This window comes from Amblyomma mixtum, chromosome 6 (assembly GCF_055824585.1).
Source record: "Amblyomma mixtum isolate Tamu chromosome 6, ASM5582458v1, whole genome shotgun sequence".
In the NCBI taxonomy this organism is placed as follows: Eukaryota; Metazoa; Arthropoda; class Arachnida; order Ixodida; family Ixodidae; genus Amblyomma; species Amblyomma mixtum.
Genome location: NC_143017.1, coordinates 111,879,812 through 111,897,030, shown reverse-complemented (window position 1 = coordinate 111,897,030; position 17,219 = coordinate 111,879,812). Strand labels below are relative to the sequence as shown.

The window sequence follows — 17,219 nt, the reverse complement described above, 5'->3', positions numbered from 1 at the left end:
CAGGTACTCCATGCACGACGCGTCTCAATTGAATGAATGCTTCGAAGTGAAGGCAAGCATCTCAGAGCAAAGATCGCATCCGGTCGTCAATGCTAGGCTTTGAAGCTTTTACGTTCGACTGGCCTGGCACCGCTGAGTTAGACCTGCCTGCCGAGCTGTCCGCAATTTCATTTATTTTTTTCACAAAATGAAGTCACGTTATGTGCTTCATCGTATCATGAATAATCGGCAAACCGGTCCATTGATCCATGTAAGCGAACGCGGTCAGGATTTTTCACTCTGATGTCTCACTTCAGCCAGATTTTCGCCGGAGAGGGCTCTTGATTCGGCCGGATGACATTTTGTGATATAATTTCATTCATTTGGCCAAATTTTCCAGGGCCCAACAGGTGGCTCCTTATGCTTGTGCATCGGCTACACGTTCGTGCAAGAATGGCACACTCGTTAGATGCAACCCAGCAGAAAAACCGGAGGCGTCGCTTTCCCAAGGAGAGGGGCGAAACAAGGCGTCGGGCTGGGAATGGCAAGGGCGCGGCGGGAGAAAGTGTTCTCGGACCGGAAAGGGGGGTGCCTGGCGGCTGCTACGGCCGGTCCTCGGACGCGGCTTCGTCGTCAGTCGCCTGTTATGCCAGCACGGGAATGACTCCGGTGAGTGCTCTCTCTCTCTTGCTGGACGGACGCTTCCTTCCGTCGCGCGCCTCTTGGCTCCTCCGGAGCGTCGTCCGAGTGCCGAGCTCGGGGGACGTCGCGCGTGAAGAGGAAAAGGCTTACCCGTAAGCAAGATCAGTACGAACAAGACGGTGGAGTACAGCGCGGCTACCGCGGGATACCTTGGCCGCAGCTTTGTTCCAGAGGAAAGACGTCTCTCTCGTCTCTACGGGCTTGGGCCCCCGGCAGCAGGCCACGGTTGCCGACGGTGTTTCATCTCGTAGATAGTAGAAGAAAATTTAGCTACGACGTCGCGGTACACTCTCTGATTGTATCCGCAGTGCCCAGTGTTCTTCAACTCCTCGTTACTGCGGCGAAGAATCGAGAAAGTTTGGTGAATTCACCAAAGCAGTACGTAGTATCACTTTTGTCTGGCGATGAACACGCAGTTTTCGCTCTTTGAAAAGCTCACCGCAGCTTCCCGTCGATTTAATAGCTCTCCTGACCTCGCTTGTGCATGCTCTTCGATCAGCACTTTGGTCTTTGGATTACGTAAAATCAGGACATACGATTTAAAAAAATACTTTCGTAGCGCAGAAACTTCATTCAATGCAAAGGCTTCAGTTCTATGTGCTCGTGGGTTAATGGAAACGACCGCATTGGAAAGAACCGTTTTGGAAAGAACCGCATTAAGACAATGGAGCTCAACGTACTTACCTCCGGTCAAATTTTTAAGAGTAATGCCGGTATTTAACCAATATATATAGCGAATTCTCGCTTGAAGCAATGTATTCCCCTGTGTGCCGTTACATCGTTTTTTTTTTTGCGTGCCCAGAAGGCCCTTTACAGTCATTATACCGAATTTAAAAAAAACGCATAAAAAACCGTGAGGCAGAACAGCTAATCAACTAGTTGGAGTATTTTAATATGCCTGATAGTTCAGTGAGAGAAATTAATACCGGCTCAAAATATCCTAATGACTTTAAGAACAAACTAGCTTTACGTGTGCAATATGTTCACTTGTTCGGAGTGTATGATTACTTGCTTTCACAAAAGCGGTTCTGAAGTTTGATTAGGCTTACAAAGCAGAGAATAACCTTAAAATCCGTAGATGAAAGCGCAAGTAAGAGAACCGTATAGGTGAAAATATTATTTTTTTTTCCGCCTGTGTTTCGAGCAAAGTCTTGCTCTTCAGTGGGATTGTCGTCCGTAACTATTATGAATGACAGTGGCGAAGCGCCCACAACAAGGTGTATTGCACCGGAACTCTCAGAGGTTTAGGCCAAGATCGTAGTAAAACCTTGCGTTAGGTTTTGCTGACTCAAGTTTGCTTTGCCACACGTTTAACAATCTAAAGCATGAAAAGTTATTTGACTGCATTGTGGGTGCTTTAAGAAAGGAATTCCGCAATCTAGTGGCAATGTGGAATAGAAATACGATAAACACGGAATCCAATGCAATTCAATGCAGAGCTGGAATCCAATCGGATCCGTGCCGATATATGGGCACGGTCCTTCGCATTCCATACATTGAACAGAGAGAAAGAAAAATTATATCCAAGGAAGAGGAGCCCACACGCACTTTAAAGGCGCCAACGTCGACCGTTCCCGCATTTTCCCAGAGCTAGCGCTGATAGCTCGTACTGGTAGGAAGTTGTCTGCACATCGCTTGGTTGAGCAAGCGCTTATCGGATGGGCAAACACAAGCTTTTTCTGTGTACGTATTGCCGCTGGTAAAAATAACTTGCGGGTAACAAACGTGTCATTATGCCTGTTGTTATCAGCGGCATATAGTGCGGGGGAAAAGGCACAATACTGTAGCAGCAGTTCGCAGCTGCCGTGACCAAAAGCGGTGGAGAAGAAGAAGAAGAAGACTTTATTTCCACCATGTGCAGTACACAGATGGAGGACGACGGAAAAAAGCCGTCAATAGGCGGCTTGACGAGTCCGTCGCCCCACTTAATGAGCAGCGTTTGGTCAACAGCAATCAATTCACACAGTCAAACAAAAGAAAATGAAAACACTTGATCAGTGCAGAACAGAAGCAAAACAGAGTGGTCCGAAAAATGAAATCCCAGGATAAGTAAAATCAGTTATTCATCCTCAGTAAACATAGAGCGAAGCTTAGCAGTGGAGCAAATAAATAAATCAAAGTAAGGAATCAAGAAAGGAAACGTTAGCTGATAAATACATGGAACAAGACGTGCATGCGCGTAAATGAGGGTGAAATAACCAACCGTTTTAGAGGGCGTTCGAAGGGAGTAAAGCGGCTGCTTTATTCTTTGCAAGAGCAGCGTATACTCCGTTTAAATTGCCGGAGGAGGAGTATGTCGTGTTTTCCCCTGCTTTGGCAGCCAGCCGAAGAGCCTGTGCACTCCCGCTGAAGAGGAAAGGATTTGAATAATAGCTTTACTCCCCCACTTGTCGGATGTTCCAATAGTATGGCCTACTCTGACCTGCATCTCCTTAAAACTTCTGCCTTCCTGGTTGTGTTGACCGTCCTTAGGAATACCTTTTTTTTTTTTTTGAGAGGCACTAAGTGGTGTACCTGTAAAAGTTTCGGTGATGGTATGCATTAATTTATGTGCATAAGTTTATGTGCATAAGTTTTAACAGAGGTATACCATTATTAGAACAGATTATGCACTGTTCATTCGTACATGCGTTCAGAAGAGCAGCATTGCAAGAGAAAAAAAAAACTGCATGAACTGCCGATATTTTGGCTCGAAGCAATAAGACTCCGTTAAATGCCCGTAAATAATCCGTAAATGTCACGTAACGCGAATACATATGCTTCACGTTGCAGTATCATTATAGTACCGATTCACGACGTCACTTTAGGCCGGTTTTATAGCAACGAATATGGAACAGAATTCCTGTGCATTTCGTTCCGCAAGAGAAAACCAGCTACATGCGCCATAATCGGTTTCTGGATGGGAATTCTTTGCGGTGCGCAGCTCTATTCTAGGCAGTCTCCAGAGAAATCGATACGTGCAAGTCGTAACGCTGCAGTGATCTATGAATTTCTGATTGATTTGATTTGATTTATTGGGGTTTAACGTACCAAAGTGATTCAGGCTATGAGGGACGCCGCAGTGAAGGGCTCCCGAAATTTCGACCACCTGGGGTTCCTTAACGCGCACTGACATCGCACAGTGCATAGGCCTCTAGAATTTCGCCTCCATCGGAATTCAGCCGCCGCGGCCGGGATCGAACCCGCGTCTTCAGGCCAGCAGCCGAGCGCCGTAACCACTGAGCCACCGCTGCGGGTATATGAACTTCTGACGAGTCTGCGATGCTCGGAATACCGCATATATACGTCTTCATGAGAAGCAGAACCTGCCTTATGGATAATCATGGCGACGCATCCGGGAGTAGTATTATGTAATGATTCATTAGGCTTTAATCTCATTGTTCTGCTATTGGCCACTGCCCCCGGTGACGAAACCCGTTCGAAACGACATCACGCTGATTTCGGCAAGAATACGGCCATGGTACCACATACTTCTGTAAACGCACCCCGCGCCCATACCACAGTGCTCAACGTTCCCCAGATATCCTGTAAAGGTCGGCAGTGATGGACCGGTGCTGACGACGACGACGAATGACGGAGCGCGACACCGTACATGTTTCAGACGCCTGACGAGCTTTATAGGCACGAATTCTACATTGGAAAAGATGCTATGTGGTTTCTGTGCTAAAAATTCTGTGCGTCGTCGCGTTCAGACAGGCGGTGCCTTCGATTGGTCCTTTGGTTTCCCCGCTCATGTTACTCAGGTCTCGATTGGCGTGACGACCAAATGAAATTAAAACAAAATGAGCGGTTACGTAACACGGCCCGAGATTACAACTGCAACTTTCGCTATTCGACTTCCTGCTCGGCTGCTGGGTTTTGACAGCAACCCAGCACCATGAGTTTGCTTGCTTGCGATTTTCCTCTGTGCGATGGAAATCCTGGATCAGCACAATAGCACGGTTGAGGAGAGCGGGGCCCGAAAGGACCGAACCCAGTCCCGCGAGCCCTCCCTCTGATGAAGCAAACAGGCATGCTTACGATCAATCCATGAACAGGAATCGATATGATGGAGGGATGTTAGGAGCTTCCCCTATTAAACGTGGTGGCGGCAGACGCCACCAAGCTCGTTTCTTTTCACTGTATTATCGAGAACCTTTTTTTTTCTGTGTACTATTTGCAGTCTAGGCGTTATCTAGAAATTATTTCTTCTAAAAAGAAAACAAATTGTGTTCGTTTTTAAGCAATCCCGAATTTTTATTCAGATCTTGCATCACGGAATCTATCGGGAGCGAGAGAAAATGAGGGAGCCTGCGCTCCGGTTTTCAACTTCACACGCCGGCCGGGGCTTTACTTTGCCGGAGAGTTGGGCGCTTGTTTCCAACGGGGGCTTCTAACTCGCGACGTTAAGCCATTATGGCCCGCAGTTGCTGGGGTTTGTTGCGGTCTTATACGGGTCCTTGTGGACTGTGCAAAATATACTGCTGCTGCGCACAGGCAGTCTTGCCGAAAAGAGAAACCAAAGCACCTTCCGGAGTGCTAGGTTGCTAAACAAACTGAAAAATTGGGGACAAAAGCCTTTTTGAGCAGGAAACCGTTTATAAAGCAGTTTTTTTTTTTTGTATAATGGAAGTTTTCATTATAACAATCAATATATACGCAGGGCACTCGACGGCAATCTTGAGTTGTTGTTTTTTTCTATTACCGTTTTTGCTGTCGTCAAAAGCGTTCCCCAATGGTTCTTTATGGTAGTCCAAACTGTTGGATGCGATGGATGGAAACACTTTAAAAGAAAGATTTTGCAACATATCAGAAGAATGAATCATCTTCAATATTTCCACGATAGTATCTTGCAATTCTGAAATTTTCAAAATTTTTGTGCGCTAATGTCAGACATGTGGTGGCGGAAAACCAGGAGCGCCTACGTAGGGCCAGAGCCAAATGGAGTGAAGAAGTGCCGTGACACAAGAATGGAAAGCTTCCTACCTAGATCGTAAACCGCACCCGGCAGGAAAATCGCAAAGATGTTCTCGAAGAACCCCTCTGCCCACGTGAGTGATGTCTGCGCGTGAATGTTTCTTCATAGATATACACAAAGAACGTGATCGCGCGAAGGGTCCGTCTTAGAGAAATTTATCCGCAGAATAGATTTTGGACACCTTCGCACTACGCGTAAACTGGTGAGAGACGCTGAAAAAAGGCGAAGGATCTGTTATGTCTTCCGACAATGGATCATGACACCCAGAGTCCCCCAGATACTTGCCCCCACTAGACGTCATTAGCGAACAGGCGTCTTCCCCCATACCCCGTGCATGAAAATGAGATGGCTACTGAGTCTTGCTAGGAGTATCGACATTGTGGCTGAGCTAACACACAGCCAGCACATCTGTCCATTATGAGTCATTCCTTCAAAACAGTTATTGGTTACATTATTTTATTTCTGTCAATGTTTCGCACTGAGTGTGTACTACTCTTGCAGAACATGCATTTATCCTGAGTTGCAGCACTCTAGCTTATATGAAGTTCGGGACGTCTTCGTAAAGCAGTGAAACATGGGAGAGTTTACTGTCTCAAAAGGAACTATTCGACTTTCTTTACTTTTTACGATGTGGATGTGCTCAAATGCGCGATGAGATGTCGGTTTTTAAAGCACGTAATTGAAGACCAACAGGAGGACGTCTCTGTACTTAAAGTGAAGCATTCAAGCTCCGGAAACTGCAAAGCCTAACCATAAGCCTAACGCATAACCACTTTTTGAGTTTATGCCTTTCTTGACACTGTGGAATGCATATTTCGCATTGCTGTGAGTTCCGGGATATAGGCTGACGTAAAAATTTCTAAATTGTTGCTTTTTTTTTACTCCTACTTATAAGTGACCACCCATAAGACGAATTGCTTAACGATGTCAAAATATTGCCTATTAGGTGCAGCAGGTCAGATGCCGAATTCATTTTGATTTGGAGAGTCTTCTTGCCCACTGGCGCTTTGCATAGACTCTAAACACAAATACGCCTCCATGGGAATAAAAACAGAATGATTGTCCTCTACCGCATTCTCTTTTATAATAGCGAGTGCGTCAGAGTACAGCTTGCTGCCCTTTTACTCTTTCCTGTTTAAAGTGATAGACATCCATATGACCATATGACCGGAACGTGGTTTGAATTGCACATTTTTTTTTTAAATAGACAGTGAAGCATTACTGGTGACATGCTTTTAACCAGACTTTTATTTTTACCTCCTTGCGCAAAAACCTAAAAAAATGGTGCAAAGAGCTCAAAAACACACATAATTTCAAGCAACGACCGCAGAAAGCAGCTTATATAATTAAGTTGGTAGTCTATAATAATGCACGCCTTTAGATCAAAGTCCAGCTTTCTTGGACAAAAAAAAATGAATGTTGGAATATTGTAAGATATGGTTATGGAAATATTGAAGGCAATGGTTCGTTCTTATGATAAATAGCGCAATCTTTACTTTAAAGTGTGTCCAGCGATTCTATGCAACAGTTGAGAGTGCCATAGAAAACCAACGGGTAGCACTTTTCACAATACCACATCCGTTAATAGAAACACAAATACAAGACTGCCGTCGGATGACCTGCGGATATATCAACTGTTATGGTGAAATCTTACAATATATGAAAAAATTGCGTTCATAAAGAGTTTTCCGTTGAAAAATGTTTTTGTCCAGAATTTCTGGTTATGATAAGAGCCATGTACACACTCCGCGAAGTTGTGTGGGCCAAGAACAGCCTACAAGACGCGGCCGGTGTTGAGAAGGCACAAGGTACAAGGAAAATATGGGGCGAGGTGTTACCGGATTTCATGATGAGCTAGCGCAAACTAACAGCCGCACTAGAACAAACCAGAGAGATGTCTGGTATTCCTCTTAGTCTGCTCTGATTCTCAAGTATGAAATGTAACCAAGCGCGTCCATAGTTACGGCTCGCTGTTACACGCACGTCATTAGGTCAGCAAGGTGCTCCCTTCCTCGTATTCCACCGGGCTTACGGATCACGCTGAAGACTTGCGTTCACTGGCAATTTAATGCTAGAGGGCGCGTCTGGAGCAAATTTTATTTTTTTCTAGTTCAGTGCCTCTGAAGAAGAAAAAAAAGTAGGTCTTCAAGTGTTGAAAGAGTTTACGCCCATTGTGCCAGTTGGAAAGTCAACTCTCCATCGAAATTGGCATGCATGCAATGCAGGAACGCACGCGGGGAAGGCGGAGCACATTCTACAATGCCTCATATAGGGTGTTAGCAGCATTCGGATATTGGCCAGGTCTCTTGGCTATCTGACGTTCTGCTTCTTTCTCCTCGCTTCTGTTCTTCGAGCTGGTCAGCGTCCTTGGTCTCTTTCTGGCTGCTTTCGCGTCTTCAGGTGCCGGAGCCATCAGCCGCTTCTCTTCCAGCTGGGTGGCGCAACGGGCGTCCCGCATCGCTTTTTGTGATTTACGTGCGCCCGTGTTGTCCTTGTTGTCTTTCGTGACTACTTATTAATAAGAATAAAAATGGAAGGAAAATAAGTTTCTAGCCGCGGCATCTGCCATTCGGGCGTTGCTCTTTTTCTGGCTGTGCAACGCATTTCTCGATTAATGCACTACCTCACGCGAAATCGCGTTCGCCCGCCCTTCTTCACGCCCTATAGCGATGCGTGCGACCTCTATGGACGCCTTCTCACCTTCGTGTGCGGCTGAACGAACTTATACATTTGGCCAAATAAGAGAGGCTTTTGGTCTCCTGGCTCCCCCGGCTTTTGGAAGCATTTAGAAGCGGAGAACGAAAGAATGCGACACGGCTGTGATGAGTGAGACGCGATGAAACACTATACAGAGTGTTTTAAGCAAGCTGAGCCAGGTTATAACAACAGAAAAAAAAAGGCGGCGGTGAATCGCAGATGGGTGAAACCAGCGCTGTACTGCTTCCCGTGGAGTGGCGCTCCTCAGAGTGTCTTCTAAATTCTGCTCAATTACTTAATTAACGACGATGAATTACGCAATTTTTCCAATATTCACTACAGGGTCAAGTGAGTTTGGTTATGCTGTGGGGGAGGGGTTTAGAAAACAACCGATACAGTTTTTTTGTGTGCTATTTTGTTTGTACGTGGCCATTTTTTTTCATCATTTGAAGAAATCCAGAGAAGTATGAAAAATATCGCGTCATTGCGCTTTTGCGCTGTCGTAAATTGCAGCGCTTCAAGCACGTTTTGAATGAACGAAGCGTGCGCGCTGACTGCGTGGAAGTGATCGGCAGAGGCAGCTTTCCTGGAGGTCACCAGCACATTTTTCCGGAACACGCAAAGCAGACGCCATGGTCTGCTATTAAGAGATTGGCAGGCCACCGACAGACGTAGACGTAGCCTTTATTAATCCATCACATAGACAAAACAATAAATTAACGGAAAGCAGTGAAGTCGTTTAGTTTAAGTAGCATCGGCTTTCTTGATTTGTATCATTGTGCAGCTCTTCAAACTGAGCGGCGGCCGCTCACTTCGGCGCAGCCAACGCGCAAATGTCTTTCCTTTAAAACGAGCTTGATAGCGCTGCAATGTAGTTGTACATGGGCACAGTCAAGTGGTTATTTTTCATATTTGGCGGGCGCTCTTTCAACACACAGGAAAAATACCATGCAGGAATGTCGCGAGCCAAAAAAAAAACATAATCGGTTGTTTGTGGAAGAGGAAGACGGTGGGCACTAAGGCCTCTCTAGGTGGCTGAAAGTCCTCGAAAATCGGCGACCCCCATGGCTAAGCACAAGATCCGGATTTGATCATCCGGCCGTGAGCTGCGCAGAGCAGCCTCCCATCCACAGCAAGCCGTAACGCAAAAGCGTGAGGTTGTTTAAAGTAAAATGAGGAAACGAAAATACGATCGCCTTTAGGTAAAGAACGCTAAGTATACACGCAACTCGTACACAAAGAAATCATGCCGCCCAACCCCGAGGGCACTGTGTATCGAGGCTCACGTCGGTTTCTTTTCATGCCCAATCCAAAGAAAGAAAGCAATGCGTAAAAAGGGACCGCATTCTATAACGTTTCATTTCGTCTTCTTGTATTTTGGCCGACTGTTCGTCCGCCCCGCCCAACGTCACCAAGCAGCAGCTACCAACGACAGGCGACCAGAAGAAAGGAAATGGAAACGTTACAACATACGGGCCCTGGCCAGCTCCCATACAGACATGACCTCTTTAGTGCATGCAAAGGCGGAGCCTGCAGCATTGTTGACCGGTCTAGCAATTGCCGGCGCGGCGGCACCACGGCGTTCCGGCTTCGCTGGGTCCGGCCTCTATCAGCGACGCAGATACCCGCGGAGACAGCGAGACGGACAGAACTGCGGGTTTCCACTCATTTCCTGTTTTCTTAGAAGTGGCCGCTGGGTGGTACCGGATTTGCCAGAATACAGCCCCACTGTCTTCGACGTCCGCTGTGACGTTCGTAACAGTGCACTTCCGAAGGGTCAGGTCACACACCTGTTGGTAATTTGATGTGGTTCAGGCGATGTACGTATACCGGAATCATAGCACACTTCAGTATCAACTAAGCTTAGATACGTGCAGTGGCTGTGGTTTTATTGTCAAAAAAGTACTGCCTCTTAGATTGGCGAAGATAGCTTTGAGTAATGACAAAGACAGTGCAGCGCGTTTAGAGGCACCTTCCGAGAGGCAGAACAATTTAAAGAAAGAAAGGAGCCCTAACTAATCAGGAACCATGGAAATAACATAGCAAAGACGGTGTGCTGTTGCAGTACTGAAAGCAGAAGCACGAACAGTAAAACTGTAGACCTCAGAAGATGAATCTTAAAACCTTTTGAGGGGATATTGAAGTTGAGTATATCCTTGTTTTCTTGTTATGGCGTACAACGTCCAGAGGAGGCCGCCTGATAGTTCTCGGGCTGTGGTATAATCGAAAGGAAGTCCTTGCGAACCACAGGATTTTACAAACACGCGAATTAATGTCATTGCTGGACAGCAGAGTGTTCGTCGCGCAGCTGGAACGCAGTTCTGAGCAGGTATAGTTGAACAAATGCCGGCCTCAAGACCCGCTGCTAAGTGGAGGAAACCATTTCGGTGGTGGCTTCTCGTGTGTACGGTACATGTGCACCTCAGTGCACCAGGCATACCGCGTAAGACACGGCCTCTCTACCCACCTCTCTGCTGGAGCAACTCCCGGGGGCCCGGGCGCCGCTGTAGCTACCGCTACCGGTTAGTCAGCTGGCGGCGCATATCGGTCACGACTGCTCCAACGAGCGGCGCGATACGAAAGAAAACCAGCGAAAGCCATAGCGGCCGACCTTAGCTCACGCTTGGATACGCCGCTCTGCTTCCGTTCGCGTCGCTGGTGTACCCACGAGGCCGTCGGGGGCTGCCGGCGGGGCGGCTTTGCTGGACGCGCACTCGCTTCTTACGGTGCTCAGTCGAGTAGAGCCAGGGAGCATGCGGTGCGCGAATCCATTTCGTACAACGCAGTCTCAAGGCCGAACTAAAAGCCCGCACTCTTCGCCGCCACCTTGAACGTCTTCAGGAATCGCGGATCTCCCTGGACTGCTCATGTGGTATGATTGAAGTTCGTCGTGAGAGCAGCGTATACCGATTCTCGATTGTTTGTACATTTCTTTACTTCTTTGTTTTCTGGTGAGCCTTCAGAAAACAGCAAGTGTCGAGGCCGCTTCCAAACATTTCTATAAAGCTTCCTGAGGCATCTTCTCCAAAATAACATCCCCACTTTCTTGGCGCTCACAAATATCCACTTATATTCCGTTCGCATCTTTTTTGGTAATACGTGAGTTCAAAACCATCCTCACTTCAAACACAATGCTACTCTTTCTACGGCTTTTCGCGTCAACACGATTGTCGAAGCGGATGTGCCTAGCACCAAGAGTGCGTTTCGAGGTTATGTATTTGGCTGTTTAATTTGTTTTTGCGTCGGCAGTAGTAGGAGTGCGTCGGCGAATGCCAAGAACGTACTACTACAGCCGACTTGTGCACCCGTGTCGCCGTTCCACAGAAGCACAGATTCTTCGCAGCAATTTTTCCACAGGCCGCATCCGGCGCTACCAAAGCCGGCCTCAGGACGCACTGCCGCGTCTGTACCGCTCGGTGCGTAGGCGTGCGTGCGCAAAGCGTTCGCGGCAAAACCTCCCACGCTGGGATGTTCTGCTCGCGGGAGCCAAACGTTAAGCCAGAGCAACTCCGTCTGTCGCAAAACCTGCTCGCGTGGGACCACACTGGCAGAGAGAACACGCCCTTTGTACATTCTTTCTGCGTTCCTTTCTGTTGCTGGCAGAAGCACTCCTCGCAATCGAAGGCCGAACGGGTGTGGGCGATGCCGCCTTGGGACGCTCCCGGGCGGCACTTTGCAATCGCACGTAGCTACCGCTCAAGCCACGGAATTAACTGTACACTGGGCCCGGCGATCAACAATGACCTCCGGTTGTGTTTGCTTTGCAGTGATCGATAGCTTCTCTGTGGACCTATGTTGTTTCAGAGGTTGGATCACGGAAGCGGCTATCGCAGACGGCGGGTCAATTGCTTTCACACACATGCGCAGGCACACGCAAACTTAAGCCGAACAGATCGCGGTCACGCTACTGTGCACTCGACGAGAGTCTCCACGACGGCTGTCGTTCAGAGTTTACTGCGCCGACGAAGGACGAATAGATTGGGAGTTTTTCGCCACTAATGCATTATTACTTTCCTAGAAAATAAAAAGAAAACAATTAATATACGACGCCCCTTCCCAGTAACCACCAACAAACAGTTGCCGCAAATAATTATGCACCAGGGGAGATGCAAGGCAGGGAGGTTTGTATTCAGAATTGCCGGGAACGCTACTGGATGGTGTTCGATGGTGAAAGCAGACGCCAAGTTGGCGACACGAGAGCTGGGAGACAGGACAGCGCTGAACGGACACGCGAATTTTTATACCCAAAAATATGTTAAACCAACACTTATACTCAAGTACGCCAGAAGTCAAGCAGAAAAGAAGACGAAAACAAGTACACGGATGACAAAATGGACCCGTGCCCACCTTTAGCCAGGTCCTATAAATCATTAAAAATAAAAGCACCCAATTGTTTGCTCGCGTGAGTTTTGCCCTCCTTGCGGGTGAAAATACCGTCAGATACCGTTAGATACCCGAATACCGTTAGATATTTCTTGTCTATATACTTCGGAAATGATAGTGTTGTTTGTAAGGACGAGTGGCATGGCACTCACGACGATTAGAGGCCAGATGTGAAGGACCAATCGTTTTGTATGAAATTCTAGAACCCGTCAGGCGCGCCTGGCGCGAGGACTAGTTAGGTTGATGTAGGCTTTTATACATGTAAACGGCAATTCATACAGAACCCCGATTACAAAAGGCACACGTTCAAGGGAGTGCTTTACCATGCGTCCATCGCTCTTGCCTACTAACGGCTCCGCGTTGACAAAAAAAAACACCCGCGTCTGATGGTTAATCTGGGTGTGCAGAGCAACGGGTTTATGGACGTGTTCTTCGATGGTTTGTGAGTCAAGTGCACAGACGTCTCCTCCCATAGCGATCGGTCGTCGACACAAGGGTTCTTCGCAGCGCTTTACCGCTGAGTGCCTGAAGTGGACGGAACTGGAAGCTCGTAGCCCGTGCACAAACGGAAGCGGAAAGCCCCCACGAGGGATGGGGAACCTAGAAACACAAAAAAACATTCGCCAAAGTAATCTTTGCTATTTCCGTAACTCACGTACGCGCATTTGCCCAGCAATTTTAGGCGATATCAACTTCGCAAGCGAGCTGTGTGAACAGCGCCGTCTGCCCCCCGAGCGGTGGTCCGTTACATGGCCGAGGGCATGCATTTGCGACCTCTCGTTCTGCGTGACCAAGCGATAGACCTCGAAAGGGCCGCTATAGGCCGTAGCGCTGTGCAGCGAATGCAGTTCGTGTAGCCGGCTTCTCTGAAGCTTGAAGAGTGCATCGTGAGTGCAGTTTAAACCGAAGTATTCATTCGGACAACGAAAATGGGTGCTTAGGAAGCTGATAAAAAGGCAAACAAATAAGCTTGACCTATTAGCGTTACCTGCTAACTTAAATAATGAGTTAACACCTTTTACTTTCGATTAGGACCAGGTTGCGTGCTCCATACAAACATAAACGGACATCAACTGGCTTCCGTTTGTCCCTTTGCGATAGATAGTGCCAGTTGAAGGCCTCAAAAACAACGGCCACAGCCCCAAATTCACTGCAGTATTGCATCGTTCGCAACCTAGGGAAATGCAGGCAGGAAGTTGAGTTATTCGCATGTTAGCTGGTAACTGGACCCAGAAGGACAAGCAACAAATACATGGCCTTAAGTGCATCCGCCATTCATAACGAATTTAATCTTTTTAAACCTTGATTTAATACAGTCAAGAGCGTAACATTTACACAGGGTATTGTTCTCGGGCATTTGTTATAAAAAGCGCACATTAATGACATAGTTATATTTACTAATGCCCATTTTCTAATCTATGCAGTTGATACTCGTTTATTTTTCCGGGCCCCTACAAACATGGAGTAAAGTTCACTGCAGCACAAGAAATTTATCAATTAAATGCCAGTGACAAGACTACCACTTTTATAATTTTGGAGTGATCTTCGTGCGCGTCTACGTGGGGGGGGAGGCGTGTGTGCTATAGATTTATTTTCATTTGTTTGTGGCGAACATACAAGAGATATGAGTCCTTCTGTCATCTGCCCAAAATCCGGCGAAAACTGTTGACATAGCTGTAGATATCAATAATCTACAGACTGAGAACGCACACGCGCTATCAAGGTGAGAGTCATCCCCGGAAACTGAGCGCACAGCCTTACCAGCAACTTACTCATACGAAAATGATTCACTAGGTTTCCCCAGCGGACGTTTTGCCTTGTCTTTCTTTTCACAAAGCCGTTTTCAATGTGCCACAGTGTCAGTGTCCCGATGACTGTAGACCACCTCGAGAAGCCAGTGCAGGGAAAGCACGCGCCACTTTGCCGCCTCTCGTTGTCCTCGAACTTGGTACGCCGTGGCATCGCTCCACGGGGGGCCCCTATCGCGCGACGCGATCGAGCAGTCCTACTCGGCGTGCGGCGCCCGCGGACATTTCCGGGTGCACCCGCAGATTCGCACGCGCGAGTGGCGACCGGATTTTCCGAAGCGCCCGACGCCGAGGACTTATCGGGGCAGAGGCTGTAAATGTGAAGTCCAGTGTATCGGTCGCGCGGCTTAATCCGGTCAGCTTCACGCCCCGCTTTCGGATGTCCTTTCAGAAGCCAGAGCCCACTCGCGTGGATCTGTGGTCACCGAAAGCAGAAGTGTTGTGGGGCGTCGTCGATTCAAGAAAGGCGCCCCCTATATAGGGGGCGCCTCAGTGTTCTGGGAGCAAGCGCGGCTGCTGCTCGGATCTCTGAAAATCTGAAACGAATAAGACGGGGTGGAAGGGAAGGATGTGGACAACGCCATTCGCATTCCTCATCTCACTGCTCATCTTTGTGCACTGAACAGCAGCTGAACAAAATATGCGAGAGGGAAGGCGACGTCAACTGCAGGAGAGGAGAAACAGACGCTTACTATGGAAAATAAATTCATATCTATTGAATAAATAGAGAAAGTGTATACCACGCTCACAGTGCTGAATAATATGACACATTAGCCTTGAGAAGATTACAGATTTGGTTTCATCATTTATGTATCTACCGTACTGGAATGGCCTCCATTAACTGCGATGTGGAGCTCTGCAAAACAGTTTTGGAGCGTTCCTTGGTCTCTTTGGAATAATGCAGTTTTCATCTATCGGTGTTTCTCTTATGGCGTTATTTTGTGCGCCATCTAGCGTAACTTCGCGAGGTGCTCCTTTAAGCCTAGTTTCTCAAGGACCGGAGTGGATTCCTTGCAAGGAATGCCGATCACGAACAGGCGCTTTTATGGTATTCATGACTGTACGCAAATCTATACAACCTTAGCCAAAAGTATCCAGTCTTCAAACTTCACTGTCGAACAGTCTGGCAACCACTCCCGGTGCCCGTACAACGCCTCATCCCTTTTATTTTATTGGTCCGCTGATAAGATCACACAATAAGAAAATTTCTGGTGTGTGTGCAGACCTCCGTTCTGGGCCTGTGCGAAGCTTCAGAGGTTCCGTCACACTAGTTGGCTCAGCAACGAACCGTGTCGTCCAGATACCTTGGACGAGTACTGCATACGACCGTTCCTGAAAAGTGCTGAGTTGTGCTGAATGGCGTGTCACTTCCAGTGGCCGCAACGCAACTCTTTCGATCAATACCAGGCATTAAGGGACAAGCACTTTATAGTACCCTTCGCTGCCATCAGGTGGCGCATGCTGGAATATTAAAAAAGCGCTCTGATATCATGCGAAAGAAAAAAATGCAGCAAGTTGAGATTCGATCGCACGTTCTCACGGTTCGAAAGAAGGATATTTCGACCCCTCGGCCACATAGATTTTTTTCTTTGTTTTCGGTTCAAGGCAAAAAACAAAGGTTATAGCAGCATCACAGCAAAGTAGCAATAACAATACAACAATATTCAAAGTACGCAACAGCGAACATGTTGGCTTTGAAAAATACTGTGCTGGACTATACGACTGTGTTCCGAAAAGGTCAGTCTGGGACAATTTGCTGTTATCAAAAACAAAAGCATGAAAAGCAGAAAGATAAGTCTCTCCTTTATGCTTTTCCGCGGCTAAATAGTGATCGGAGCAGTACATTCCTGACAAATCAAGTTTTCGTTTCCCTAAACACCAAGTTTCGACTGTTTCCGTAGTCTGCTATTGTTTATGTTTCAGAAGCTTGGGAACAAAATCTATATCGGACACCAATGGGTAGCTACCTTCAGACGGTCTGGAAGATCGCCAAAAAACATAAATCATTTGAAAAAACGCAGGCTGCTGTCTTTGCGATTAGTTATTGGGAAATATGTGTCGCTTTCCATTTAAGTGTTATAAGCCGCTATGGTTAGCGTCACTGCTGGACTCTGTCAAATTCCTGGCAGTGTATTCAGGGGAGCGGAGAGGAAAGATTAAATCATCTGCCGTGGTGGCTCATTGGTTAGGGCGCTTGGCTACTGAGCCGGAGTTCCCGGGTTCGAACCCGGCCGCGGTGGCCGCATTTCGATTGAGACGAAACGCAAAAGGCGCCCGTTTGCTGTGCGATGTCAGTGCCCGTTGAAGATTTCCAGGCGTTCATAATTATCCCTGAGCCCTCCACTAAGGCACCTCTTTCTTCCTTTCTTATCTCCCTTCCTCCTTTACCCCTTCCCTTACGGCGCGGTTCAGGTGTCCACAGAGATGTGAGACAGATACTGCGCCATTTTCTTTTCTCAAATACCAATTTCAACATTGAACCAGGTAGATCTGCTACATCGCATAGTTAAATTCGAACGTTCCTTCGTCGCGTCGTGCATTCTATACGACTGCTGACATTGAATGTAATGATCATAACGTGAAGTTATCCTCTCCACATGGAAACTCGCTGGCGCGAAAGCTGAACGCCTGCAGTTGGTCATATGGGCGATTGGCTGCCAAGAGCTGCAGCAGCGCGATCGGAGTGCATTGTG

The 17,219-nt window shown here is 47.5% G+C and overlaps 1 protein-coding gene across 1 annotated transcript in view; it reads left to right on the top strand.

Moving 5' to 3' along the window:
• The first annotated feature begins 459 nt into the window (after nt 1-459).
• Nucleotides 460-17,219, top strand: part of LOC149340042 (uncharacterized) — a 34,734-nt gene continuing 17,974 nt past the window's right edge. The window contains exon 1 of the mRNA XM_089550629.1: nt 460-648. Coding sequence (XP_089406755.1) covers nt 640-648 — 9 coding nt within the window. The 5' untranslated portion in view covers nt 460-639. The remainder of the gene's footprint in view (nt 649-17,219) is intronic.